General features: G+C 52.9%; 1 protein-coding gene and 1 non-coding gene across 6 annotated transcripts in view; both read right to left on the reverse strand.

Moving 5' to 3' along the window:
• Positions 1-298: 298 nt before the first annotated feature.
• The window catches only part of MEF2D (myocyte enhancer factor 2D), a 38,674-nt gene continuing 12,931 nt past the window's right edge, over positions 299-26,041 (reverse strand). For 3 of the 5 annotated variants that reach the window (XM_063624858.1, XM_063624860.1, XM_063624859.1), the window contains exons 2-12: positions 20,255-20,446; positions 19,454-19,657; positions 17,822-17,959; positions 16,587-16,797; positions 16,291-16,347; positions 14,006-14,196; positions 13,482-13,502; positions 12,100-12,229; positions 5,352-5,592; positions 4,562-4,868; positions 299-4,228 (exon numbers count right to left, since the gene is read on the reverse strand). In XM_063624858.1, coding sequence (XP_063480928.1) covers positions 4,217-4,228; positions 4,562-4,868; positions 5,352-5,592; positions 12,100-12,229; positions 13,482-13,502; positions 14,006-14,196; positions 16,291-16,347; positions 16,587-16,797; positions 17,822-17,959; positions 19,454-19,657; positions 20,255-20,308 — 1,566 coding nt within the window. In that variant the 5' untranslated portion in view covers positions 20,309-20,446 and the 3' untranslated portion in view covers positions 299-4,216. The remainder of the gene's footprint in view (positions 4,229-4,561; positions 4,869-5,351; positions 5,593-12,099; positions 12,230-13,481; positions 13,503-14,005; positions 14,197-16,290; positions 16,348-16,586; positions 16,798-17,821; positions 17,960-19,453; positions 19,658-20,254; positions 20,447-26,041) is intronic. The other 2 variants (XM_063624862.1, XM_063624861.1) reach the window with 2 other exon arrangements.
• LOC134734945 (U4 spliceosomal RNA) lies at positions 6,611-6,748 on the reverse strand. Its single transcript, XR_010117815.1, has one exon. It is a non-coding gene; the product is annotated as a U4 spliceosomal RNA (small nuclear RNA).

Genomic DNA, 26,041 nt, shown 5'->3' on the forward strand with positions numbered 1-26,041 from the left:
TCTGGTTTGAACTCAACCTTGGGTGGCATTTCTATTTTTGTGTCCCAGAATCCCTCCTGAGGCTTCTAGCTGGGCAACCCCTCCTTAGTGTGGGCTGGGGCTGCCTCCTTCCGACAGAACACTTAGAACAAATTCTCACCTGAAAACCCCACCTGAGACATGTGCAAGTGCCCCGCCCCGCAGGCCGCTCCCCGTTCTTCCCTGCTGAGATGAAGCGCAGCCTCTCACCCTGATGGGGCCACACCAGTCCTTCCTTCCCATCCTCGCGGCACCAAAGAAACCAAAACCCACGCCGAAGTATCAGAAACGTGTATTCTTTTTCTTTTAATAGTAAACCTCTTTACAACAAATATAGTGAAAGAGTTTTCAAACAAAACTCATAAGAATCTCGAGGACTTTGTCTTTTCTTATTGTGTAGAATACTAAGAAAGCATCACCATACAGCACGAAAAGAAATATTGAAAACAAATCAACAGCCTCACACTTGGACTCGCCCTGCCCCAGGACCCAGGAAGAGCCCCAGGAGTGTGGGTGATTGTCAGGTGTGGGGGTGGGGCACCTCCATGGCCCGTCCTGCCCCTCCCTTCCTCTTCCTCACCACCTCCCTCCCTCTGGAGAATGGGGAAGGGGAGAGAATCCAGATTCTCCATTCCAGCCTCCCTCCCCCCATACAAATACCATTCCTTCTACCAACTGCTTTAAGGGGTGGGGAGAGGCAGCAGAGGGGAGAACAAGGAGTTCCCAGGCTCCATGTCTCCTCCCCTCTGCGAATGCCTAAACTTACCCCTCACCCCACCCCAGGGGATTCCAAAGAGTCAGTTAAAAATATATAGAGATATAGATATTTCTAGATACACTTTTACATTTCTGTCTCTCCAAACAAATAAATAATCAGCAAGAGAAGGTGCATTACTTCCTTCCTGTCCAAGGTGGGGAGGGCTGGGAGGGGGTCAGGGGTCAGTCTTGCTGCACTGAGTGTGCTGTTGAGGGGGGAGGATGGTGTGTTCCATTGAGGTGGTGAAGGGGGGGTCCTTTTGCCCACTGTCCCTGAAAGCTGTGGGAAACCTGGGGAGGGGGAGGGCCATTAGATGACTCCAGTGGTTACTTTGGCAAATGCCCAGTTCTTCAGAGGGAGTGGGTGGAGGCGAATTTGGCTTGAGAGGAAGAAGACATTAAGTCCCCATCTGAGGTCTGGGTTCCCAGGGACCCATTCATCTGGCTGCCCAGGAGCCCCTACCCCCAAGAGAAACCTTCGGATACTGAACTGCAGAAATGTCACATATTCACAGACCACCCCGTCCCCAGGGACAGAGAAGAAAGGACACTGAAACATCCACACATGGTAATCAAAAGCCAGGTTTGCCTTTATGAGGCAGAGGGCAAAACTGGTGAATATTGCACCATGAACTGCAGGGGCCCTCACCCCCACCCCGTGTTTAATGGTGGCCAAGCCCAGCCTAGAAAGGTGGGCAGACTAATTGTGGGAATAGCCTGAGAAGGGAAGGCCATTCATTCATTTATTGAGCACCTATCATTCAACTATTCACCCATTCAGCATTTATTGAGTGCCTACTATGTGCCAGGCACTAGGCAAGGCTCTGGGGATGCATGCATGAACAAGATTACACTCTGGCTTCTTTCAAGCCCTGGATCGAGGCTCATCAGTTTTTGAAACTCCCTCTAGAAGCCTGCAGGAGAGGTGGGAAGGCTGGACGTGCTGCCCCCACCCAGTCAGCAGATCGGGGTTAAGAGTGAGTAAGAATGGATCACTGCTCAGCTGAGGGAGAAGCTTCATGGAGGAAGAGGGACTTGACTTTTGCTCTGAAAGCAGGTCTGGGGTTGGGGAAAGAGGGTACTCCAGGAACTGTGTGCCAAGTGTGGGTGACTAAGTGGACATATGTGGGTGGAAGCAGAGGTCCATGGAGAGGCCCTGGCAGAGGTAGGGCTGCAGGGAGAAGCACAGAGGGCTAACTGCCAATCCCCCCAACTGCAGTTCAATGCATCAGAGCTGAGGGTGAACACAGGGAAAGGAGCAGGGAAGACGGGAGTTGGGGTCCCAGGGTTGTGGAGCTGGAGCAGCCAACTCTCCCTTCGTAAACACACACCAGGCACACTCAGACACAGAGATGCCCCTAGAGCTCCAGTCACACAGATTTGCATACACACCCAGCCAGGCTCAGAGACACACAGAGGCACACCCGTGCAACCAGACACACACATAAATACAAAGGTACACCCATGCAATCAGACATACACATACACACACACATAAATACAAAGCTACATTCAGACACATAAACACCAGATGCCCTCATGAACACACTCAGGTACACGTGTGTACCTGCCTGCGTAGAGGCCCCTCTGCTTCTGGTTCCTTCCCTGCATCAAGTATTGGAATACTGCAAGAGGCTGGGTCATAGAGGTGGGCAAAGATGGTCGGCTAACACAAAACTGGGCCTTGTCTAACTCTACTCTCCAACTGGGAGGAAACCCCAAGGGAGCACTGCACCCCTTGGGCAGAGGAGCTGGGCTTGTGTGAAGGAGTCAGGCAGACAGTCTGCCTGCCCACGTCACTCCAGGCCAGGCCCCTTAGGGCGGGGGGTGATCCTAGAGAGCAGGCTGGGGGCCTGCCCCCTCTGGTTTGATCTCCAATCCTGCCTGAGGTCTCAGGACCCCGTGCTTCGGCTGCCCCTGGGCCCTTGCCCACTGCCCCACTGAGGAGGCAGCAGGGAGGGGCGGACTCAGAGGAGGGGAGGGGAGCAAGAACAACAGCAGAAGAATCTCGTCTGTACAGTACGGGCCGTTTGAGTCATTATTATTACAATATACTTTGACAAAAATAGAATCTCATTTCATATCAATACAACAACAACAACAAAAAACAGTTTCCTGGACTGTTACACCGCTAACGTTTTCCAAAGGTCGCTATTTACAATTACAGTAGCCAAGAGGGAAGGTGGGATGCGGCCTGGAGGTGGTGGGGCAAGGAGGTAGCCAGAGACAATGGGGGCGCCAAGAGCAAGGAGGTGGGGTCGGGAGCAGCAGGAGCTAACAGGAGAAGCTAGGGAGAGGGGCCAAGGAGGAATGAGGGAAGTGGGACCTCTACGGACCCATCCGTAGGCCCTCCCACCCCACAGACCATCCCAGTGTTGACTCCCCCAGGTAGTGTGCGTGCAAGGCCAAGGACATCCCCTCACCACACACGCCCTGATGAAAGAGCTCTGGCCTGGAGCACCCCAGGGAAGTCCAGGCCGACTCTCGCCCCAGCCACCTCACTGAAGACCCTCTCCCCATTCTCCCTGCACATTGTGGCCAGCTTTACAGGGCTGGCGTCAACTGAGGGGTGGGGAGCTATTGCACTGTATATCTTAGAGAAAAGCTGGGGAAGGGAGGGGCCCAATTTGCCCCCTGCCTAGCCCTTCTGCCCTCCTCAGCCCTCTCCTCATGGCTCTCTGTCTTTCTCTCCAAATGTGCTTCCAGAGAGGCCCCCACCTCAAACCCCTGCCCCCAGCCTCAGATTCCCAGGCTGCCTTCCCAGCCCAAAGCTCAGCCAGCACCCACACACCTTGGGGGTGCAGCACACACAAGAATCAGCGCAGGTGTGGCACGTGTGTGTGCAGGGGCATTTGGGGGCCAGGCTTAGGTATTCTGCTCCATGTGCCTATGGCTACATGAACCCCAAAACAGAGACCCTTTTCAGAACCTCTGCCTCACTTTCCCCTTCAAACACAAACCCACCCATCAAGCCCACTTTGGGGTTTCAGTCTAGAGTGTGGGTTTCTGTTGTTTGGTAGTTTTTTGGTTATTTCCCTCTATCTGGGGGTGGGGTGGGAGGGCTCCACATGCAGGGCTCGGCACCTGTCCTTTCCCAAAGGCCTATTGGGCCCCCCACCCCCTTCCTGCAGCATATGTGTACAACGTGCAAAGTGTCCCCCCTTCCCGCGAAAAAGAGAGCCCCCCAGCCAGTGAAAATGGTGGGGGGTAGAGAAAGAGGGGATGAGAGCATCCCCCTCTCCAAAGCGAGAATCCAAATTAAAAAAAAATATAATAATAATAATAATAATATAATAATTATACACAAATGTAACCGTCAACAGGACACGAAGCACAAGAAAGGAAGTGGGGGTCGAGCGGGAGGAGCCCGGGGCAGGGAAGGGCGGGCGGTGAGATTGTCAACTCTTCATCAGGGAGGCTGAGAGGAGGGGAGTGGGAATCGTCACTTTAATGTCTGTGAAGAGAGGAGATGGAGAAGGGGGTGTGAGGGGGTGGCCCAGGCTATGGGTGTGCACCCCCCACTCCCCTCTCCCCATAGGGCCAGGATTCTAGTGGCAGGGCCAGCTGTGAGGGGAGGAAGTCATCGAGCAGAAGGACTGATGCTGGAGGGAGGGAGAAGATGGGCCTTTGGCAGGGGTGAAGGGGTGTTGCTGCCCTAGAAGGGCTGGCGGAAGGGGTAGCCGGCCACAAGGCCTCTTGGATGGGAAATAAAACAGGTTAGGGGGCACGTGGGACAGTCCCTGGGTGTAGCAGACACTGGCAGACAGGAGAGGTGATGCTACAGTACCCAGGTATCGAGCCGCATCCTCTTCACAGCTGAGCCCTCAGCCTCAGGCTCTGGGGCTGGGCGCAGCAGGCCCAGTGTGGGCCCGAAGTCCCCCCGTCCGTCATCCCGGTCCCCCGTCTCATAGGATCCCCCGGCTGGGCTGCTGAGACCATCGCCAGGCTCAGGGCGGGCAGTTGGGAACACAGCTGGAGGGGGAGGCGCAGGGCTGCGCTCACGGCTTGGGGACACCGGTTCTGACTTGATGCTGATGTGGGGGTGGGTGGTGACTGTGAGGGCAGCACCCACGTGGGGCAGGGGGCTGCCCGGGCTGGAGGCAGGCAGTGGAAATGGGGTACAAGGGATAAAAACAGAGGCGGTGAGTGACAGAACAAGTGATAGGACACCAGACAGAAAGTGACAGAGAACAGAGGATGAGAATATGGGGGATGGGGTGTTGGGGAGAGGCAATTGGATGGAGAGTGATCAGAAGGGGGTCAAATGAAGGGAAGAGAAGGGAAATAAGAAATATTAGTTCTCTTTCCATCCCATGTCATCTTCTGCAACCCAGGGCCCCCCCACCTCCCACCCCCTACCCTGGGGCTGGCTCTCAGAAGAGGTTCAGGGTGAGCCTCTTCGGTCTGTACAAGAGACCCCACGGGTGCCACTGTTGCCTAACAGACTGTGCAGTGCACAGCCTCACAGGATGTCCACTAGAACCGTGCAGGGAACACAGCTCCCAAGAGGTCCCTCCTCTTCCCGCTCCTCAATTCTCCCTTCCCACACACTCACATGGAGTCTCCCCAGGACTCACATGAGGTTGCTGAGAGATACAGGGACCAGGTGGGACTGTTGCTGAGGTGGCTGTTGCGGCTGCTGAGGCTGCTGTGGCTGTGGCTGCTGTGGCTGCGGTGGCTGCTGCTGTGGAGGCTGTGGCTGCTGCGGCTGCTGGGGCTGCTGTGGCTGTTGCCAGGCGGTGACGTTGCCTAGCGACAGCCCCCCAGGCGAACTAAAGGCTGGTAAGGAGGAGAGCTCTGCACTGGTCAACTGGTAATCTGCATGGAGGAAAAGTGAGGATGAACCTGGAGTTGGGGAGAGCACACAGGCTCCTATGAGGGAGCTGCCTCCAGGAGGACTGTGGGGATGAGGGGACAGGGAGTGTGTAATGACAGATGTAAAGAATTCAAGAAGACCACAAAAATTCAGTGAAGATGGTACTCAGAGTTAAAGAAACCTAAGTCATAATAACCATGAGGTGCTGTGTTTTAACAGGATGAAAAGATGTGGTTTTTGTTTTGTTTTTTTGAGATGGAGTTTCACTCTATTGCCCGGGCTGGAGTGCAGTGGTGCGATCTTGGCTCACTACAACCTCTGCCTCCCACGTTCAAGCAGATCTTCTGCCTCAGCCTCCCAAATGGCCGGGATTACAGGAACACGCCACCACGCCCAGCTAATTTTTGTATTTTTAGTAGAAATGGGGTTTCACTATGTTGGCAAGGCTGGTCTCAAACTCCTGACCTCAAGTGATTCGCCCACCTCAGCCTCCCAAAGTGCTGGGATTACAGGCATGAGCCACCGCATCCGACCAAAAGGTGGTTTTTAAAAATAGTGTTGGACTTAAAACAACAACAACAACAACAACAACAACAACATCAGCTGGGCGAGTGGCTCATGTCTATAATCCCAGCACTTTGAGAGGTCAAGGCAGAAGGATCACTTGAGCCCAGAGTTTGAGACCAGACTGGGCAACATAAGGAGACTCCATCTCTACAAATAACTTAAAAATTAGCTAGGGTGGTGGCGTGCACCGTAGTCCCAGTTATTCAGGAGGCTGAGGCAAGAGGCTTGCTTGAACCTGGGAGGTTGAGGCTGCAATGAGCTATGATCATGCCATTGCACTCTAGCCTGTGGGATGCTGTCTCAAAAAAAAAAATCATGGGTAGGTATCACTTTCATAATAACAATTAAAAAAATAAAAAGATGGAAAATGATAAGTAGAGAAGGTCTATGTCTAACCATCATCTTTTTTCACCTGCCAAGTCTCCAATTGCCTTTTTTTTTTTTTTGGTTCAGTCTCTGTAGAGACTGTCAAAAATTGCCAATGCCAATTATATTTCAAGTCATCATAGTGGGTATTGGTAAAGTTTTCAATTAGCAACTATCACACCTTGAATAAGCCTCATCGGCTATGATATCCCACGGCCCAAAGCTCCAATTGCCTTTCTAAGGTAGTGGGGAGCCCTGGTAAAAGCTTGGTGAATAGGGCTTCAGAGGCAAATCACTGCAACTGCTATTCTACCTCCAGCACAGCCCCCAAGCCTCCTCAACTGTCAATACCTAAAATTTATAGCAGCAGGTTTCAGCTGCTGTGCCCACACACACATGTAAACACAGAGGACACAAGTTAGCCCCTGAGGCCGTATGCCCAAGGGGCAGAGGGGCTGCAAGGGTACCATGCTGGGAGCACTGCTGGCCAAGGTTCCAGCAGATAACCCCATGAGGGGGTATTCATTATGTCATAAAATGTCTACCTTAAAGAAGAAACTGATGTTTGCACTGTCACAGAATAAATAGAATCAAGGAATGTTTCATGATTTACACAGCACTATTGTTTCATGCTGTATCCTGTTTGGGACAGTTTAGAAAATGTCCTCCCTAGTTCAAGACCAGCCTGGCCAACATGGTGAAACCCCATCTCTACTAAAAATACAAAAAATTAGCTGGGCGGTGGCGCGCACCTGTAATCCCAGCTACTCGGGAGGTTGAGGCAGAATTGCTTGAACCTGTGAGGTGGAGGCTGCAATGAATGGAGATTGCACCACTGCAGTCCAGCCTGGGCAACAGAGTGAGACTCTGTTTCAAAAAAAAAAAGAAAGAAAAGAAAAGAAAAGAAACAAAGAAAGAAAAGAAAATGTCCTCCCTGAGGCTGTACTGTGGTAGTGGGAGTGCTGAGATAGGGAACGCACCCCTCAATCATCCCAATACCCCACCACTATGCTATTACTCAAGGAGTCATTTGCTCCAGCCCTTTGTTTTTATGCAGGGAAGATAGTATTATCTCTGCAATATAGCAATAAGGTAAAAGGCATGAGCTATGAGGTCAAACTTCCAGGCTACCTCCACTTAGGCCATGTGACCTTGGGTAAGTTACTTACTCTGCCTATAAACTGGAGGTAATAATCCTACCTACATCACACAGCTGTTGTGAGGACTGAGCAAGTTAATACACAAAAGCATGTAGAACAGTGTCTGGTCCATAGAAAATAATCAAAAGATTTACCTATTATTACTTTACAAATGAGGCAACTGCAGCCTCAAGTTTGAGGAACAGGCTCCAGCTCATGGAGAAAGCCAGTGGCAGAGCTAAGACAGGACCCCAGGACTCTATTACCTTTAAATCTCTCTAGAGGGGGATATGTGCTTGGCTCTAGTCTCCTAACATTGGTCAGGAGTTTTGAAATGCTTATTAAAAAAGCAGAGCAAGGGCAGGAACGGGCCCTAGAATCAACTATTTCTTTTCTTTTCTTTCTTTTTTTTTTTTTGAGACAGAGTCTCGCTCTGTTGCCCAGGCTGGAGTGCAGTGGTGCAATCTCTACTCATTGCAGCCTCCACCTCCCAAGTTCAAGCAATTCTCCTGCCTCAACCTCCCGAGTAGCTGGCGCTATCTTGGTTCACCGCAACCTCTGCCTCCCAGGTTCAAGCGCTTCTCCTACCTCAGCCTCCCGAGTAGCTGAGATTATAGGCGCACATCACCACTCCCGGCTAATTTTTGTATTTTTAGTAGAGACGGGGTTTTACCACGTTGGTCAGGCTGGTCTTGAACTCCTGACCTCGTGATCTGCCCACCTCGGCCTCCCAAAGTGCTGGGATTACAGGTGTGAGCCACCGTGCCCGGCCAGAATCAACTATTTCTAACACTTGTTTTACAAACTAGGAAGCCAAGCCCAGAGCAGTACAGTCCCTTGCCCAAGGTCCCTCAGTGAGTGAGTGGTGGAGACTAGCTCCCAGCCCCGCACTGTCCTACGAGATTCCAGCCCTATCTACTGGGAGGCTTGGCTCCCCAAGGAGGACCATGGCCCAAGGCCACCTGGCAGCCTACTGGTCTGCTCCCAGAGCCACCACAGCCAGGCCTCTGCGGCCAGTGTCAACAAGGGGCAAGGCCCTCACATGAGGCATTACCATAGCCTGATTACCCCCAGCCGGAACTTGAACTGCAGCCAAGGACTGTAAACAGTGAACAACTAAACAGCAATGTGTTCACTGGGGTTTTGTTTATACACCTAGGGTCACCTGAAAACACCTGCTGTTTAAACTGAGATCTGCTTAGCTGCTCCTGTAACAAGAGGAAAGGGAGCCTGTGGTCTCTGAGAGGAGATGAGAAATCTCACACACTTCCCAGCAGGGCTCCAAGGGCAGCCCAGGGGCAGAAACTGCTTTCATGCCAGAGTGACAGATGAGAATCTTTAAGTCTAGCCTTCCTGAGTGCCTGTCCCAGGTCGGCTGACACCAACTAATTTTCCTCCTGCTTCACAAAAACTGTGGGCCCAACAAGATGGCAGAAAAACAGAAAACCACCCTTATAGAGTCCCTGATAAACAGCTCCAGAAAAGTGGTCTGAGCTGCCCTCCGCCAACTGTCCCTGTCCCCAGGCCACCCCACCCTCAGGGCTGGTTTTTCTGGTTGGGCCCCAGAGGCCCAGTGGCAGGGCTGGAAAAGCCTCATAGACCTCCTGTCTACCCACTCCTCTTACAGGTGGGGAGATGGGCCCACAGGGTGTGTCTTCTGAAGCAGCCATCTGTGAAGTTGCCAGGACATAGTAGCCTGGGGCTGGGCACACACATGGGCGCACATGCAAGAGAGAAGGGGCTCAAAGACACCTGGGTGGTAACTACACACAGACACACAAGCCAGAGTCTGGTCCCTCAACATGAGGCAGTCCCTCCAGTTCTCTTACCTGCCACGAGGGGCTTTCCTACACAGAGGGCTGGGTTCTGGATTTTTCTTTTTTTTTCCTTTTTTTGAGACAAAAGTCTCGCTCTGTTGCCCAGGCTGGAGTGCAGTGGTGCAACCTCGGCTTACTGCAACCTCTGCCTCCCAGGTTCAAGCAATTCTCCTGTTTCAGCCTCCCGAGTAGCTGGGACTACAGGCATGTGCCACCACGACCGGCTAATTTTTTTTTTGTTTTTGAGACAGAGTCTCACTCTGTCGCCCAGGCTGGAGTGCACTGGCGTGATCTCGGCTCACTGGAACCTCCACCTCTAAAGTTCAAGCGATTCTCCTGCCTCAGCCTCCCGAGTAGCTGGGATTACAGGCACATGCCACTACACCCCGCTTAATTTTTGGTATTTTTAGTAGAGACAGGGTTTCACTGTGTTAGCCAGGATGGTCTCAATCTCCTGACCTCGTGATCCACCTGCCTCGGCCTCCCAAAGTGCTGAGATTACAGGCGTGAGCCGACGCGCCCAGCCTTTTTATGTTTGAACTTTTTTTTTTTTTTTTTTTTTTGAGACGGACTCTTGCTCTGTCGCCAGGCTGAAGTGCAGTGGTGCAATCTCGGCTCATGGCAACTTCTGCCTCCCGGATTCAAGTGATTCTCCTGCCTCAGCCTCCAGAGTAGCTGGGACTACAGGTATGCGCCACTACACCCAGTTGATTTTTGTATTTTTAGTAGAGACGGGGTTTCACCATGTGGCTAGGATGGTCTCGATCTCTTGACCTCGTGATCCTCCTGCCTCAGCCTCCCAAAGTGCTGGGATTACACGTGTGAGCCACCACACCTGGCCTGGGTTCTGGATTTTTACATGTGGGGAGGAGGTGGGATTTTTTGGGTATTTGCACTGGTGGCTGGTTCAACTCTGGGAGGCTTGGGGAAGGGGGAGAGGTTTATGAGTCTTTTGGTCCAGACTAAACTCATCATAGGAACTGGCCTGACATAACCATTCACATGTGAGAGAACCTGAGGAAGACAGAGGTCTCTAGCTGGAAAGAGCCCAGGTTCCCCAGCCACATGAATGCTCAGAAACAAGGGGACAAGGCGTTTCCTTATTGGCAAGTCCTTCTTGACACAGTGGCTTAGAGTACAGGCAAGGATGGCTGAGAGTATCACAGACTGTTCCTGCGCAGGTGTGAGTGGGTGGGTGACACAGGCCAGGATGGCCCTAGGGACCCAGGACAGCCCACGCACTGGGTGTCCTATCTGAATTCTTCTATCCAGAGACCTTTCTCATGTCCTTAAGTGACTCTTTACCTTCAGATCCCCTCTCTAACCTTCTTCCCTCTTCCTCCTTCCTTCCCCCATCATCATTCCACCACCATGACAAAATTAGAGGAGAGACGCTCTTCTTCCCCCTCCGCCTTGCCCTGGAGCCCCCATTTGGCTTTCCCAGGAAGCTAGCAAACTGACCCTGACTGTGCTTTCTCTCTGGCCTCCTCAGCCTCCCTGTTCATTCTCTTCCAGGAAGCTTTTCTGAACTGACCATGTCCCCCTCACCACTCCCCATACCTGGAGCCTAGAGACTGGTCAGCCTGAATGATCTGCAGACCTGCCTCTGTCCTGTCTCCTCCTCAGGCTGCAGGCTTTCTGAGGACAGGGGCTCCCTCCTCCGTTAAGTACTATTTAAAAAATAAACAATGCTGGCCAGGCACGGTGGCTCATGCCTGTAATCCCAGCACTTTGGTGGATCACTTGAACTCAGGAGTTCGAGACCAGCCCAGGCAACATGGCAAAAACCGGTCTGTACTAAAGATACAAAAATTAGCTGGGCGTGGTGGCACATGCCTGTAATCCCAGCTACTCAGGAGGCTGAGGCATGAGAATCACTTGAACCCAGGAAGTAGAGGTTGCAGTGAGCCAAGGTCACAACACTGTACTCCAACCTGGGTGACAAGAGTGAGACTATCTCAAAAAAACAAAAACAAACAAAAAAAACCAATGCCTAGTTAAATTTGAATTTCAGATGAAACAATGCACAATTTGTTAGCATGAGTATGTCTTTGGTGCTGGGCACAATCGGTAACACAGCACTTTGGGAGACTGAGGCATGAGGACTGCTTGAGACCAGGAATTTGAGACTAACCTGGGCAACAGCGAGACCTTGTCTGTACAAAAAAAAATTTAAAAAGAGCCAGGCATGAGGGCATGTGCCTGTAGTCCCAGCTACTCAGGAGGCTGAGGCAGGAGGATCACTTGAGCCCAGGAGTTCAAGGCTGTAGTGAGCTAGGATGGCACCACTGTACTCCAGTCTGGGTGACAGAGTGAAACCCTGTTCCAAAAAAGAAAAAAAAACCCAAAAATTAAATATGTCTTTGGGACATACATTAGCAGAAGAATGTCTTTGGGACATATTTGTACTAAAAAACTACTTGTTTTACCTGAAATTCAAATTCAAAAGCATTCTGTGCTTTTGTTTGCTAAACCTGTTGACCATAATTAGGTGGGGGCTCCCCCAAATCAATAGCCCTCCTCAGATGGGGCCTGTCCAGGGGATATCTAGCATTTCTGTCTGGTCACTTGCCTGCCCCAAGCCCACGTGCACACATGCACATGTCACATGAACACTCACCTGTGTTGTAGGCAGTGGGCATGGAAGAGAAGGGGAGGCCCTGGCTGAGTAAACTCGGCGTTGCCACAGAAACCACCGGGGTGGTGAGCGAATGGGTAGACTGGGAGACCCCAAGGCGCTGGGCATTGTTCTGTAGGAGAAAACTGTCCATCAGGAGTGGCTGATAGGTGGGCAGCTTTATGCTGGCCCTCCATCCCAAGGCCAAGGTGGGGTCCCTGAATCCCAAAGCCAAGGCGGGCTGCCTTAGCACGGAGGCCCCTACAGATATACAAACACGTTGGTGCATTCACAGAGACACTCAGATCCATGGAGGGAAACATGCACACACAGATTCACTGACACCAACACACGTGCAAAGATGAAGGCACGTGTACTGGCCTTGTGGCCCCAGCACCAACACTCGCCCAGCCTCCCAGTGCAGAGTGAGGGAAGGGAGACATCGTCCATCCCCTGTCTCTCTGGAGCCCACTCTCCATCCATCACACTGCAGCACACGCCCCGGCAGAGGCGTGCTGGCATCTGCGAGGGGAATGTGGGGCCTGGCGTGGCGTGTGCCTGCGCGTATGCACACACGTGTGTGGGGCTGTCAGCTCCATCTGCCGCTGAGTCACTTGTTTATTCCAACTCCACGCTGGGGCCGAAACTGCCGCCGTGTTGGCCGCCAAAGCCTGCCTGCCTTTTCCAGCCTCTCTGGCCTCCCGTCAGGGAGTTGGGGAGGGAGGAGCCCCCGCCCCACTCCTGGCTGGGGGTGAGTATGTAAGTGTGTGAGACAGAGGAGGAAAATGAGCAGCTGTGCATGCCTCTGAGTGCCCGTGTCATGGACTAAGTGCAGGAGGGAGCACAGGGAGACGGGGGAGGTGGGAAGCCGCCACCAAGAAGGACAAGTCCAGCCTGGGCCGGGGCCTTGGCTTCCCCTGAAACACCAACTTCTCCTTCCAGCTGACCTCCCTCCTGAGAAGGATCCTGTCCTGGATCCCGAGAATGCAGTGTGGGCCTGAGTGGAGTCAGAGGACTAGTGGGATCCAGTCCCCTAGTCCAGGGCCTAGTCCAGGCATCAGGGTGGGACCTCTGAGCCCTGGGCTGGCCCACTCCTCCTCGCACACGTACATACAGAGAAAGGTGTGTCTGAATGAATGTAACACCACATGCAGACATTCATGTACATACAGGCACACACACACACGCCTGACCTCTCACCCCCACCCCATTCACCTCTGAATCCCACTTGGCACCTAAGCACAGCTCCTGGCAACTAAGCAAAGAAACAGCAACAGTCCACGAACAGGCGACAGGCCAAGGACGCACATGTACTTCATGCTGGGGGACCGCAGAGCAATACCCAGAATTCAAAGCCAGAGCAAACAGCTCACAGCCTCACTTACCAGATCTAAATGGTCCTCAGTCTGAGAGCAGAAATAAAACCAAGGGGATGTTCAGTCTCTGGCCGCTGCCCTCCCCCACACCTCTGTCCCCACAGCTGTTCCAGTCACCTCTCTGCATAAGAGTAGGATGGCTCTACCCAGCCTACAAAGGCAGAGCTCTTCACTGTCCTGACTCATTTCCAGAGATGCTCCATCCCAATCTCCACTAGTTAGGAAATGCTCACAATCTAATCCCCATCCCTCCTGCTGTAGCGGCAAATCCTTTCTATGATCCTCCCCATCACGGAACCTTCTCTCTCACCTCCTGCCCCTTTTTACTGCCTTAGGCTGGTACTTCTTGTGTTGCAACCTCTTAAAAGGCCCTCTGGGAAGAAAAAGCTCATAAAAAGCCATGCTTCCATGATCTCTCTTGGGAAGTCCTAACTGCTGGCTAGCCTTCATCTCTCCTGCTAGAGATCTGCTCTTTCCCCTGTCCCTACTCTTCCATTCCCCAGCCCCAACTCTTGGCCCAGACACCCACTTACCAAGTGATGCATTAACCCCTTTCCTGCCTGGGAAGTGATGACTCGCAGGTCAGGCTTGCGGCTGGGGGCTCCAAGCTGGGTGCTGTGGGTGGGTGGGGGTGGAGACTTGGCAGGGATGACCTTGTTTAGGCTGTTGCCATTGGCCACAGGGAGGAGGCCAGGGGAAGCCCGAGCACTGACGTAGCCATTCCCTGGAGAAGTGACAACATGAGAGTAAAAGGAAAAGCATGGGCCTATCCTTCAGCCCTATTAACTTCCCCACACCAATACTCCTGTTACCCAGAACCTCTCAAAGCCATGCTTAGGCTCTGAGTGGGGGCTGAGCTATCTGATATTCCCTAAACACTTCATATCTTGGGAATAATGGGAGGCAAATACTCCTTACTCCTGAATCTTTAGGTTCGTTCCCCTAACTCCAAGCTACATGTGATAGGGCTTGGTGATGGGACTCTGAAGTCAGTGGGAAGAACTGGAAAGCAACCATTGCCTCTAGGCTCTGCGACGGCCAAGAGGTTCTTCTGTACCCAAGCCTCTCCCTGTCTTCTCTCTTCTTTAGTCTCCACAGGCAGGAAGTCCAGGATTTTTAGATCCCACAGTCTACCCTGGACAGGACCCACCATGACCAGGATGTGGAAGGGGTGGCAGCCTGGAATCCGGGCCTCACTGAGAAGCCTGGTCACCATGACAAACCAACAACCACTCGGACTGCTCCATTTGCCGTGAGCTGGGGGTGGATGATGTGATTTGGATCAACATGTGACAAGTTGCCCACAGCTTGGGAGAAACAAGCCATTCACTGTTGGTGATGGTGTTATTGGCACTGGGAGGCAGATAACACAGCCACCATCATAATTAGCCTGGTAATAACAAATCTAATAACTATCTTTTATATCTGCTCCATATTCTACAATCCACACAGGCCTTTCACACATGTATTATCTTATTTAATCCTCACATTAACTCTGCAAAACAGATAGGACATTAGCCCTGTTCACAGAAGAGGAAACTAGAGCCTGCTTGGGAGACGTGTAATGACCTGCCCAGGGCCACACAGCTGGCTGGAGGCCAAGTGAGGGCTCTCTCCCACTTTCCACATGCTGGACTCAAGGGTCTCTAAGTATCACCGCTCACTTGAGGTCTACAAGCATTTCTCTGGCCTTCTCCTTGAAGAGGGTGACATATTCACCCACTCCTTTAATTTCCTGACCCTGTGACACAATTATCACCAGGGAGGTATTATATAGTGCCCCAAAACTGAGCTGGGGGATGCTGAGGTCCAAGGATGTGAGAGTGACCACAGTCAGAAATGCTTCCTTGCTCTGTCCCCTAAGAGCATGCTGTTGCCCTGGAAGTGTGTGCCTGCCTCTATCCCAATTCCCGGATCACTCTGGGAATGGCAGGAATGTCAGCGTGACGTCAATCGTGACATTCGAAGTCACAGTCACCCAGCGGGACAATGGCACAGGGTAGGAGGGGCTGTCGGCTGCCAGGCGTAGGGGGGCAGCCTTTCTTCTGTGGCTTATTTTTTTATTTTTTAATTTTTTGAGATGGAGTTTCGCTCCTGTTGCCCAGGCTGGAGTGCAATGGCATGATCTCAGTTCACCACAAACTCCGCTTCCTGAGTTTAAGTGATTCTCCTGCCTCAGCCTCCTGAGTAGCTGGGACTACAGGCATGAGCCACCACACCCGGCTAATTCTGTATTTTTAGTAGAGACGGGGTTTCTCCAAGTTTGTCAGGCTGGTTTCAAACTCCCGACCTCAGGTGATCCGCCCACCTCAGCCTCCCAAAGTGCTGGGTTTACAGGCGTGAGCCACCGTGCCTGGCCTCTTCTGTGGCTTATGTATATATGCTCACAAATGCACATCTAACATCTGGATACTTCTGTAAGAGGGAGAATGCACGTATGTGTGTGAGTGCCTGTGTGAGTGTCTATGTGAGTCTGTCCCTGTTGTTTGTCTAGGGAATGCCCAGCATTCTCATCCTCCAGATCCCAACCACACTCAACTGCAAAAACTTGGGTCTTCCCTTCCAACTAGAAATGCTGGTCCATTCTCACAGTTTGCCCAGAATTCCCTGAGCCTCCATCTCTGCTGATCATCTACACCAATCATTGCTACAGAAAACAAAATCCAGGGGCTTAAAAATCTCTGACTGACTCTTCATCCAGTTCTGGCCCTGGGATCTTCCTCTCCTCTCATCTAGGTCCTTCCTGGTCCTTGGACCCCCTGAGGCCACTGAGCGGGCACCCCTCCCCACCTCCAGGTAGAAGGATGACCGCACTCACCGACAGGGCTGGGGCAGGCTCCGTTAGCACTGTTCAGGTCACCCCCCAGCATGGCCCCTGGAGGAAAAACAGAACCAGGATGAGCTGACAACACTCCCCCTTCAAGACTGAGTCTTGGGGACTGAACATGAAGAGGGGACCCCAGAAGGAAGAGTCATACTCCCTTCCCTCAGGAGCCATACAAATGGGGGAATGCTGTGGTGGGTGGAGAGAAATACTTGCCGTTGAAAATGGAATCCCAAAGTCCCCATCACATCTCATTTCCACCTCACCTACCCACCTGCCAGCCCACTCACCTGCACTAGCTGGCCGCTGGGGCAGGCCAGGAGACACACTGTTCCTCTGTAGTGCTGGCTGCTGGGGGGACAGGAGCCGAGGGTCCGTGAGGGATGACGTCACCAGGGAAGGGGTGACAAGGGAGCCGCTGGGATTGCTGAACTGCAGTGAGCTCTGATTGGACACGGGCACCGTGACAGGCATGGCAAAGTTGGGGGCCGGGACAGCTGACTAGACAGAAAGATGGAAGGGCAGGATCAGGCCAGGTTGACCCCTTCCATGGAGCCCACTTTTCCTGGGAGGGCAGGCAAGGGTTCTTCTCATTTTCGGGCTACGCATCCTAGGGCCAGCAGTTCAAGCTCCTTGCCCTGTACCCTTGTGGAGTCCTGCCTGTCACTCCCACCAAGGAAGAACTCTGGGGAGAAGCTCTGGGTCCATTTCTGGCCCAGAGAATGAGAACAGGGCTCTGCTCACTGCAGACAGGACCAGGGACACCCCCTAGTGGAGGTGGGTTAGTCCTCAGCCAGGCAGGACACACGGGGAGCAGGTTAGAGGCCCTGATAACAGACCCAAATTCACACACGGCTGTTAAAGGCTTGCACCACGGGTAGGGACATGATTTCACTTGCAGTCTCCCCCCATCTGGCCTGCTGCAGAGAGAGCTCACCCCCACCTTGCTGCCTTCCCCTTCAGCAGTTCTGCTTTCCCTACACAAGGCTGAGTGTTTCTGGTTGGGCTATCAGAGCAAGCCCAAGCAGGCCTCTCCCCCAAAAAAAACAACTGGACAAAGAGCACACTCCACTTTGCTGTCCTCTAAGGATCTCACATCATCTACACACTTCTTGCTGGAGAGGCGGACACTCCAGGCCTCTCCAACTTATGCTCCATCCCAGTAGAGTCTCAGCAGGGATGCAGGTTTATCATGACCAAGGTCAGAGGTTCCTCAGTGGTCACTAAGAACCCGAGCATGGCTCAGAGCGGAGCACCCATCAGGGCAGCCGAGAGCCAGGGCGCGAAGCCACACCATGCACCACAGGGAGGCTCTGCTCCATGCGACTACTCACGGCCAGTCTATAACTCTGCATCATTTTATCAAACTCCTCGTCTATCTTTTTATATTTCTCTTCCGTCTGGGGGGTCAGGGCAAACACCTCGTCCACCTCAGGGCTCTCACATTCCCTGTGCTTCTTGTGCAGCGCCTGGGGGGAAGGGGCCGGAAGGGGGGGCCAACAGAGACAGAGTGAGTGGGGCTCACCCCATAGCGCCGGAAGAGCCCGTCGAGCTCCTCACTGGCGCGCCGGTACTTGTCCTCCAGCAGGGGGCTCTGTTCCAGCGAGTCCTCCCCGTCGGGCTCGGGGCTGTCGCAGCCGTTGAAGCCCTTCTTCCTCAGGGTCTGTAACCGCACCACTGCCATCAGCTGGGTAAGAGTCCTTCCCGCGCCCGCCTCGCTGGAGTTCCTTCCAGCCCCTCCCTGAGAGCCCCCTACTCTTCCCTGACCTCCTTCCTCAGGGTTCCCAGCATCTCCCTGGCCCCTCCCTCAATGTAACCCGCCCCTCCCCACTGACAGTGCCTTCTGGGGCACCGTGTGAAGATCTGAAGATGGGCTTGGTGGGAGCCATTGGAACACAGAGAACAAGGCTGGAAGGTAAGCCTAACCTGGGGGTGCACCTGGCAGGGAGACATGTACTTCCAAAGTGACAGGCAGGGAGGGGGCTTCCAGGGGATGGGGCCTCCAGGGGATGGGCTAAGGAGCTGGTGTCCCGGACCAGTCCCTGCCCGACCACTCTGTGGTAAGCCCTGACCAGAAGGCACTGAGTTCTCCAGGGGGAGGTAGGCAGGGGGGCTCTGCTCCCAGTCCCTGGGCTCTGCTTAGGAGAATAGGAGGAAGAGAGAAATAGAGATGGAGACAGAGAGAGCAGGGAATGGGATGTGGAAAGGAAAGGGGATGAACACTGACTGAGTCCCTACTGTGACCACCCTACATTCTAGTGGAGGCACAGCTAGGGGATCTGCAGTAGACCCCAAAGCTGCCCTCTTCATGCTCAAAATAGCTTTAACAGATACTTGCTTTGTCTTTAAAATGAATGCAAATTTTACCTTCTAGTCTAGAGTAAATCTGTCTTCTCTAACATAAAAATAAGGGACTTTCCTCCAAATCTCTGAGTAGGCCTGTGGCTTCTCGGGCGCCCTCTTCGTCAGCACAAGTTCTGTATCCCCAAGGTGCACACACCTCAGTGTGAGAAGCAGGGACATTCAATTCACACAGCACCCTTCAAAGCAGGCACTGACCCCGTTTTGTGGAGGTGGGCACCAAGGCTCGGGAAAGCCTAAGCACCTGCCCAAGGCCATGTGGCCAGTAAAGGTCAGAGCTGAATTCCAAAGCTCATGTCCTTCAACAGTTCACAATGTTGGCTCTCTTTGAAACAAAAAATAGAACCACCGGGCCCACAAACAGACAGAGACAGCAGGAGAGATGGAAACAAAGAGGGAGATTTAAAAAAGGAAGAGGCAGGTGCAGGAGCACACCAAAAGATGCAGAAGCAGGGAAAGAGAGACAAAGAGAAAGACAGGATGCAAGAAGGCAGGACAGAGATGTTACATCACACTGGATGACAGAAGATAGACTCTTGGAGAGGGCAGGGTGGGTGTGGGCTGACAGCCTGGCACTGGCCTGTTCACTTGAACTGCCCTTCTTCCTTCCTCCTCAGGCCCTGGGTTTATATGATGGGAGGAGGGTTTGCATGTGTGTGCACACAGGTGAGGGGCTACAAGGGGCATGTATACCAGTGTGTGTGCATAGGCAGGTCTGCGTGTACATGCAACGTGGGCATGTGTCCATGTGGATGCAGGCGGGGGTATATCCTGGTGCCTGTGTGTATGGGCCCACCTCGATGATGTCGGCGTTGGTGCGGCTCTCGTGTGGCTCATTGTACTCTGTGTACTTGAGCAGCACCTTGTCCATGTCGGTGCTGGCGTACTGGAACAGCTTGTTGGAGTGGTTGAAGATGATGAGTGCGATCTCGCAGTCACATAGCACGCTCAGCTCATACGCCTTCTTCATCAGGCCAAACTTCCGCTTGGTGAAAGTCACCTGCAGAGAAGGATGGGTGGGTGGCCAGATCTGGCTCAGTTAAGGCCTGATTGGGAGTCCCAGCCTACAGATGGCTGAACATAGCCCCTGCCCTCAGGAGCCCCCATTCTCAGTGTGACACAGGCCCTGGTCTCAGGAGTCCCTGGTTTGGGTAAGGACCAGGCTAGTGCTTGCAGGCCAACACACAGCTGAGATACAGCCCAGAGCCCACTCACTGAAGGGGCAGGATTCAGGTGGACAGAACTCTACACCTCTGTGCTGGAGGCTATGAAGAGGTCAGTGGAGAAGAAGAGGGAGAGGATTCCTGTTGGAAATGAGGGGTGCCTGGGGGTATGACCTAAGGCTTGCATATGGCTCTGGGATGGGAACATGGGCTCATCTAGCTGTGGCAGCAGAAGAGCCTTGGAGTTCTGGGACGCGGAGCTCCAAGAGCTGCAAAGAGGTTAGGGTTCCTCTTCTCCCAATCTCCCTTCCCCTTCTGTAATAGCTTATAGTTTCCCCTCTTCCACAAAGCCCTCTTGGAATGCCTGGAGGGAGTAAAGGCAGAGGCCTGCTCCCTGCCATCACCTGCTTCATGCGGCTCTAGGACTTCCCTACCTGTCGGTTCCGCTCGTCGGTGATTCGCTGGATCTGAATCTTTTTCCTCCCCATCTTCTCCGGGAGTCCTCAGTGCTACGGAGGGGAGGGGCTCGCTGGGTGGTGGGTCTCGGCACACCTTACACTGTGCTCATGAACGGTCTGGGAACAGTGCTCAGTTCATGGTCTGCAGGATACCTTCTGCACAGCCTCCTGGAAGGGGAGGGTCATGAGAGGACTGTGAGCCCCCAAAACCCCCAGCCCTGCTCCCTGGGCACACAGGCCAGGCTCACAGCACCCCTGTGAGAGGCTGGCAGCATCTGAGCTCCACTCTCAACATGAGGCAATGCTGTCTGCCTGAGGCAATGGTATGCCACAGCCAGGCACAAGCTGGAGCTCACACCAAGGCCCAGACTCTTTCCCCTCGGTCACTGCTGTCCTCAGGCTCCAGGTCAGAGTAAATGGACCTCCTGGCTTCCAAGGGTCTGGGTCTCAGAGAATATCCCATGGCCCATTCTTCTCTCTAGAACCTGCTTGTACTATAGACACCTGGGTGCTCCAGCTGCTCCTCTGGCCTAGAACTATGGTTCCCATTCTGAAGCTTGGAGAAGAGACAATGCTGAGAGGACATCTGCCCAGTCAGTGAACAACAAGCATGGTATACCTGGTGCCAGGACAGGATGTCTCTGGTGCCCCTGGCTCAAGAACATACTAGAGCAGGTCTAGAGCAGTGGGCCTCATACCAACTCATGGAACTCTGGGGCCTGGAGTCCGGTAGCGGGGCTTGGGGTTGTAGCACCCACATCTCCCTTCAACTAGAGTTCCTCCACACTAATCTGTTTTACTCAGTGAGCTTAAGCCTAAGGTTTCTTTTTATTTTTATAAGCCTAGTCAAGTGCAGTAGTGAGAAGACAGGAAATAGTAGAACAAGGAGTTCAATCTGTAACTGACTGTGAACAATCAATTGAGCTAACTCGCTACCTTCGGACACGCCCAGCCTAAGATTTTTGTTTGTGGAAAGAGTTGTGCTGCTTAAAATAATGAAACCATTCCTCTAGACCAGGAGGTGGAAATTTTGGGGCCAGATAGTAATATTTCAGGCTTTGCAGACCATACAGTCTCTGTTGTAACTACTCAACTCTGTCATTGTACCATGAAAGCAACAGACAGCAACACATAAACGAATGAGCGTGAGCATGGCTGTGATCCAATGCAACTATATTTACAAAAATGGGCATGGGCCAGATTTGGTCCACGGGCCATAGTTCGCTGATTCCTGCTCTAGAGGTATGGACCACATCTAGAACCCAAGCTCAGTCTAAGAGTAGTGCTTCCCAACCTTGTACATCTTGAAGCAGACAGAGAAAATACAGGGCCAAATGACATACACTGGGGAGGCCACTGGCAGCCAGGCGGATGCAGGCACCAGGCAGAGAACCTGCTGTCTCAGGACACGTGTAACCCCCTCACAGCCCACTGGTTGAACAGCTCCATGCCAAAGCCAGGATGAGAAACAGCCCCTGCACTGCACAACTCCAGGAGGCACCATAGGATAGGAGGGGGCTCAAGGATGGCAGCACAGCCGGGCGCGGTGGCTCAAGCCTGTAATCCCAGCACTTTGGGAGGCCGAGGCAGGCGGATCACGAGGTCAGGAGATCGAGACCATCCTGGCTAACACGGTGAAACCCTGTCTCTACCAAAAATACAAAAAATTAGCCGGGCGTGTTGGCGGGCCCCTGTAGTCCCAGCTACTCGGGAGGCTGAGGCAGGAGAATGGCGTGAACCCAGGAGGCGGAGCTTGCAGTGAGCCGAGATCGCGCCACTGCACTCCAGCCTGGGGGACAGAGCAAGACTCCGTCTCAAAAAAAAAAAAAAAAAAAAAAAAAAAAAAAAAAAAAAGGGATGGCAGCACAGCCTGGGCCAGAAAAGGTGCATTCTCTCCGGTGTGGGCAGTGCCTACGCAGGCTGGGTGAGTCCCTGGGGACTGGAAGGGCCCAAGATGTGATGGAGGCACGGAATGACTTCAGGGCCCCTCTAGCTCTGATTCCAGGAGTCCTTGCATCAAAAGTGGAGCTTTCTGGAAGATGTTAGAAGAGGATAGTGAACTGGGGCCCATGCTTTCTAAAGCCACTCTATTTGGGTCCTGGGAGGAGCCTGGACCAGAGAAGGCCCGCCCTCCCCTCCAGAGCTCCCCTTCCATAGAGCTCCATGCCCAGAGACCCTACTGCAGAGTCCAGGGATGTAGACCCCCAGCCACTGTCTGATCCTCCGCACCCACTGCCCACTACCTGGGGAGAGGTATTTGATGACAGAGAACAACCCCTACCCCTACCCCCCAGCTCCCACTGCCAATGGCTGCTGAGTTTCCCTGGAGCCTTTCCGGCCCAACTCAACATGGCCCCTACGGTACCACAGTAGATGCTAAAGTTCAGCCTTGGTCTCTTGCTCATGAGGGAAGGAGGAGAGGGAAGGCAAGGAATCTATAAATTTGGGAGGAGCTGGGATACTGGCCCCATCCCATTACCAAGACTGCTCCCCAGCCTAGCTGGAGAGCTTCTGCTCTGCCTGGATACCTACAGAAAACAATGCAGATAAACCCATTGCTCTTCAAACGACTCCCTACCCTTCTTCTTCTTTTTTTTTTTTTTTTTTTTTTTTTGGTGGTGGTGGTTGTTTTTTAAGATAGGGTCTTGCTCTGTTGTCCAGGCTGGAGTGTACAAATCACAGCTCACTGCAGCTTCAATCTTCCAGCCACAGCCTCTCAAGTAGATGATCATACAGGTGTATGCCACCACACCCAGGTAATTTATTAATAATTTCTCTTTTTTTTTGTAGATACAGGGTGTTGCTTTGTTGCTTAGGCTGGTTCAAACTCCTGGGCTCAAGTGATCCTCCTACCTCGGCCTCCCAAGTAGCTGGGACCATGAGTGTGTACCGCCATGCCAAGCTAATTTTTTGACTTTTTTCTTTTTCTTTTTTTTTTTTTTTGAGACGGAGTCTCGCCCTGTCGCCCAGGCTGGAGTGCAGTGGCGCAATCTCGGCTCACTGGAAGCTCCGCCTCCTGGGTTCACGCCATTCTCCTGCCTCAGCCTCTCCGAGTAGCTGGGACTACAGGCGCCCGCCACCACGCCCGGCTAATTTTTTGTATTTTTAGTAGAGACGGGGTTTCACCATCTTGGCCAGGATGGTCTCGATCTCCTGACCTCGTGATCCGCCCACCTCGGCCTCCCAAAGTGCTGGGATTACAGGCGTGAGCCACCGTGCCCAGCCGACTTTTTTCTTTTTTTGAGACAGAGTCTCACTCTGTCGCCCAGGCTGGAGTGCAGTGGCGTGATCTCGGCTCACTGCAACCTCTGCCTCCCAGGTTCAAGTGATTCTACTGCCTCGGACTCCCAAGTAGCTGGGATTACAGGTGTCCACCACCACACCTGGCTAACTTTTTTATTTTCAGTACAGACAGGATTTCACCATGTTGGTCAGTCTGGTCTCGAACTCCTGACCTCGTGATCTGCCCGCCTCAACCTCCCAAAGTGCTGGGATTACAGGCATAAGCCACTGCGACCAGGCAATTTTTTTTTTTTTTTTTTGAGACGGAGTCTCGCTCTGTCACCCAGCCTGGAGTGCAGTGGCGCGATCTTGGCTCATTGCAAGCTCCGCCTCCCGGGTTCACGCCATTCTCCTGCCTCAGCCTCCTGAGTAGCTGGGACTACAGGCGCCCGCCACCATGCCTGGCTGATTTTTTTTTTGTATTTTTAGTAGAAACGGGGTTTCACCGTGTTAGCCAGGATGGTCTCGATCTCCTGACCTCGTGATCCGCCCGCCTTGGCCTCCCAAAGTGCTGGGATTACAGGCGTGAGCCACCGCGCCCGGCTGACCAGCCAATTTTTTGACTTTTGCAGAGACAGAGTCTCCTCCTATGTTGCCCAGGATGGTCTTGAACTCCTGGACTCAAGCAATCCTCCCGCTTTAGCTTCCCAAAGTGCCTGGATTACAGGTGTGAGCCACCTGTCCGGCCTCCTCTTCCCCTCCTCCTTTTCTTCAAGGTGCTCCATGGGCCCTGGGCCTCCTACTGGTACCCTGGGACAAGAGCAACACCAGCCCAGCCAGTCCTGAGTGGCCCAGCAGACACCTGAGCCCCAAACCAGCTCTAGATACCCCATTCCTCACCTGTGACCCCAGTGTCTGCCAAGTTCCCATTGCAAAGGCTCCAGCCCAGGGATTTCAGCTCCCCTGCTTCCCAGTGCAATCCAAAGACTGTGCTTTCTAGAGCTACAGTGGTATGGGCTTTGGCAGGGAAGGTAGGGGAGGGCACACAGAGGGCAAGGGGAGGGGGCTACAAATAGTTGGCTTTTTAAATGGGATTCTCTGGCCTAGTCTTGAAAACCAAATCTAGACTGGTAAATGCAGGAACTGCTGGGCTCCTCTGGCTTACAGCATCTACCTTCCCTCTCTCCCCTTTACTATCTCCCTCTCACCACCTTTAGTTCATAACCAAATTCTTGCAGAAATGTAACCTCTGTCAGCTGATGACCAATACTGCCTCTTCCTCCAAACTGGAAGAGAAGCCTCCCTTTGTTCTCATGACCCTTAGAAAAGTCACTCTTGCAATCTTTCTAGCATTTATCACAATTGTGAATAACTATGATTCTGTGCTTCTATTTAACGCCTGGCTCCTCTATGAAGCTAAAGTTTCATGAGGGCAGGAATCACATCTGTCTTTTTCACTACTCTATCTCCTGTAAGAAGGAGCTGAGAAAATGTCTGTTGAAAAGAAGAAAATACTATTTCATTGTTGTGGTGCTATGAGAAGTCCTTCTTGCAGTCTAACCTCCAACAGTCGTGCTGCAGTACCAATTCCTCTCACTCTATCCTCTATGGAGCTAGAACCCTTCCTCTCCCAACTGCCCCTGAAGATTTGGACACCACCCACCCTCCAACCACCCCTGGTATCCCAGTCCTCAACCCTCCCCACCCTCAGGTTGGTTGGTGCAGAGGGTGAGACTCTAAAGTCTTCTAAGGAGCAGCCCTGAGCACATGGAGATGGAGAGGATGGGGTTGCTTAGGCAACTGTCGCCTGGCAACCAGCTCCCTGGCTGATCTCCTACACCGCCCCCCCCCACCCCCGCCTCATGCTGGGGGAGCTGGGACGAGAGAGGGATCAGGGCTGAGAAGGCAGGGAAGCAACAGAGATTCACTGAGCATCGTCTGACAGAGAGAAGTCACGGTTAAAAAGACTAGGCCCCATCTATTCCCACTCCCTACCAAGGTAGCCCAAAGCACTTTTTATAATTCCATGCTTCCCAGGCCCCTTTCCCCACTGCTGCTGCCACCTTTGTGCCAACACTGCCAGAGGAAGAGATGCCCCTGCCTTAGGCAGTCCTTCCTCCCATCTAACCACAAACCCCTCTACAAAGCAGGCACAGTCTATACTGACCTTTTTTCCATCTGCTATCCATTCCACATTGCTGCAGGGTCTTTGAAAGCCCTGAGGCAAGAACATGAACTCAATCCTGATTTTGGAAGAAGGGGTAGCTGGGGCCTAGGTAGGCACAAAATACCCTAACCTGACCCTATCCAAGGTTGGGAGGCCTATCCTGGCTAAACTTCCCTCCTACCCAATTAGGGAGGTTTTAATGAACACCTGGACCTCCTTAATTAGCCCTCTGCCTAATTACCTAACCAACTGGCAGGAGCCAGAGGCCTGGGCATCTGTTCTCCAGATGTGAGTCTCTCCTCTCCAGCCTCGCCTGGCCCCATTCTTCTCCTGTCTGGTCTACTCCTCCTCTAGGAGCCCTCACAGATGATCTG

The sequence above is a fragment of the Symphalangus syndactylus genome, chromosome 12, assembly GCF_028878055.3.
Source record: "Symphalangus syndactylus isolate Jambi chromosome 12, NHGRI_mSymSyn1-v2.1_pri, whole genome shotgun sequence".
NCBI classification, from domain to species: Eukaryota; Metazoa; Chordata; class Mammalia; order Primates; family Hylobatidae; genus Symphalangus; species Symphalangus syndactylus.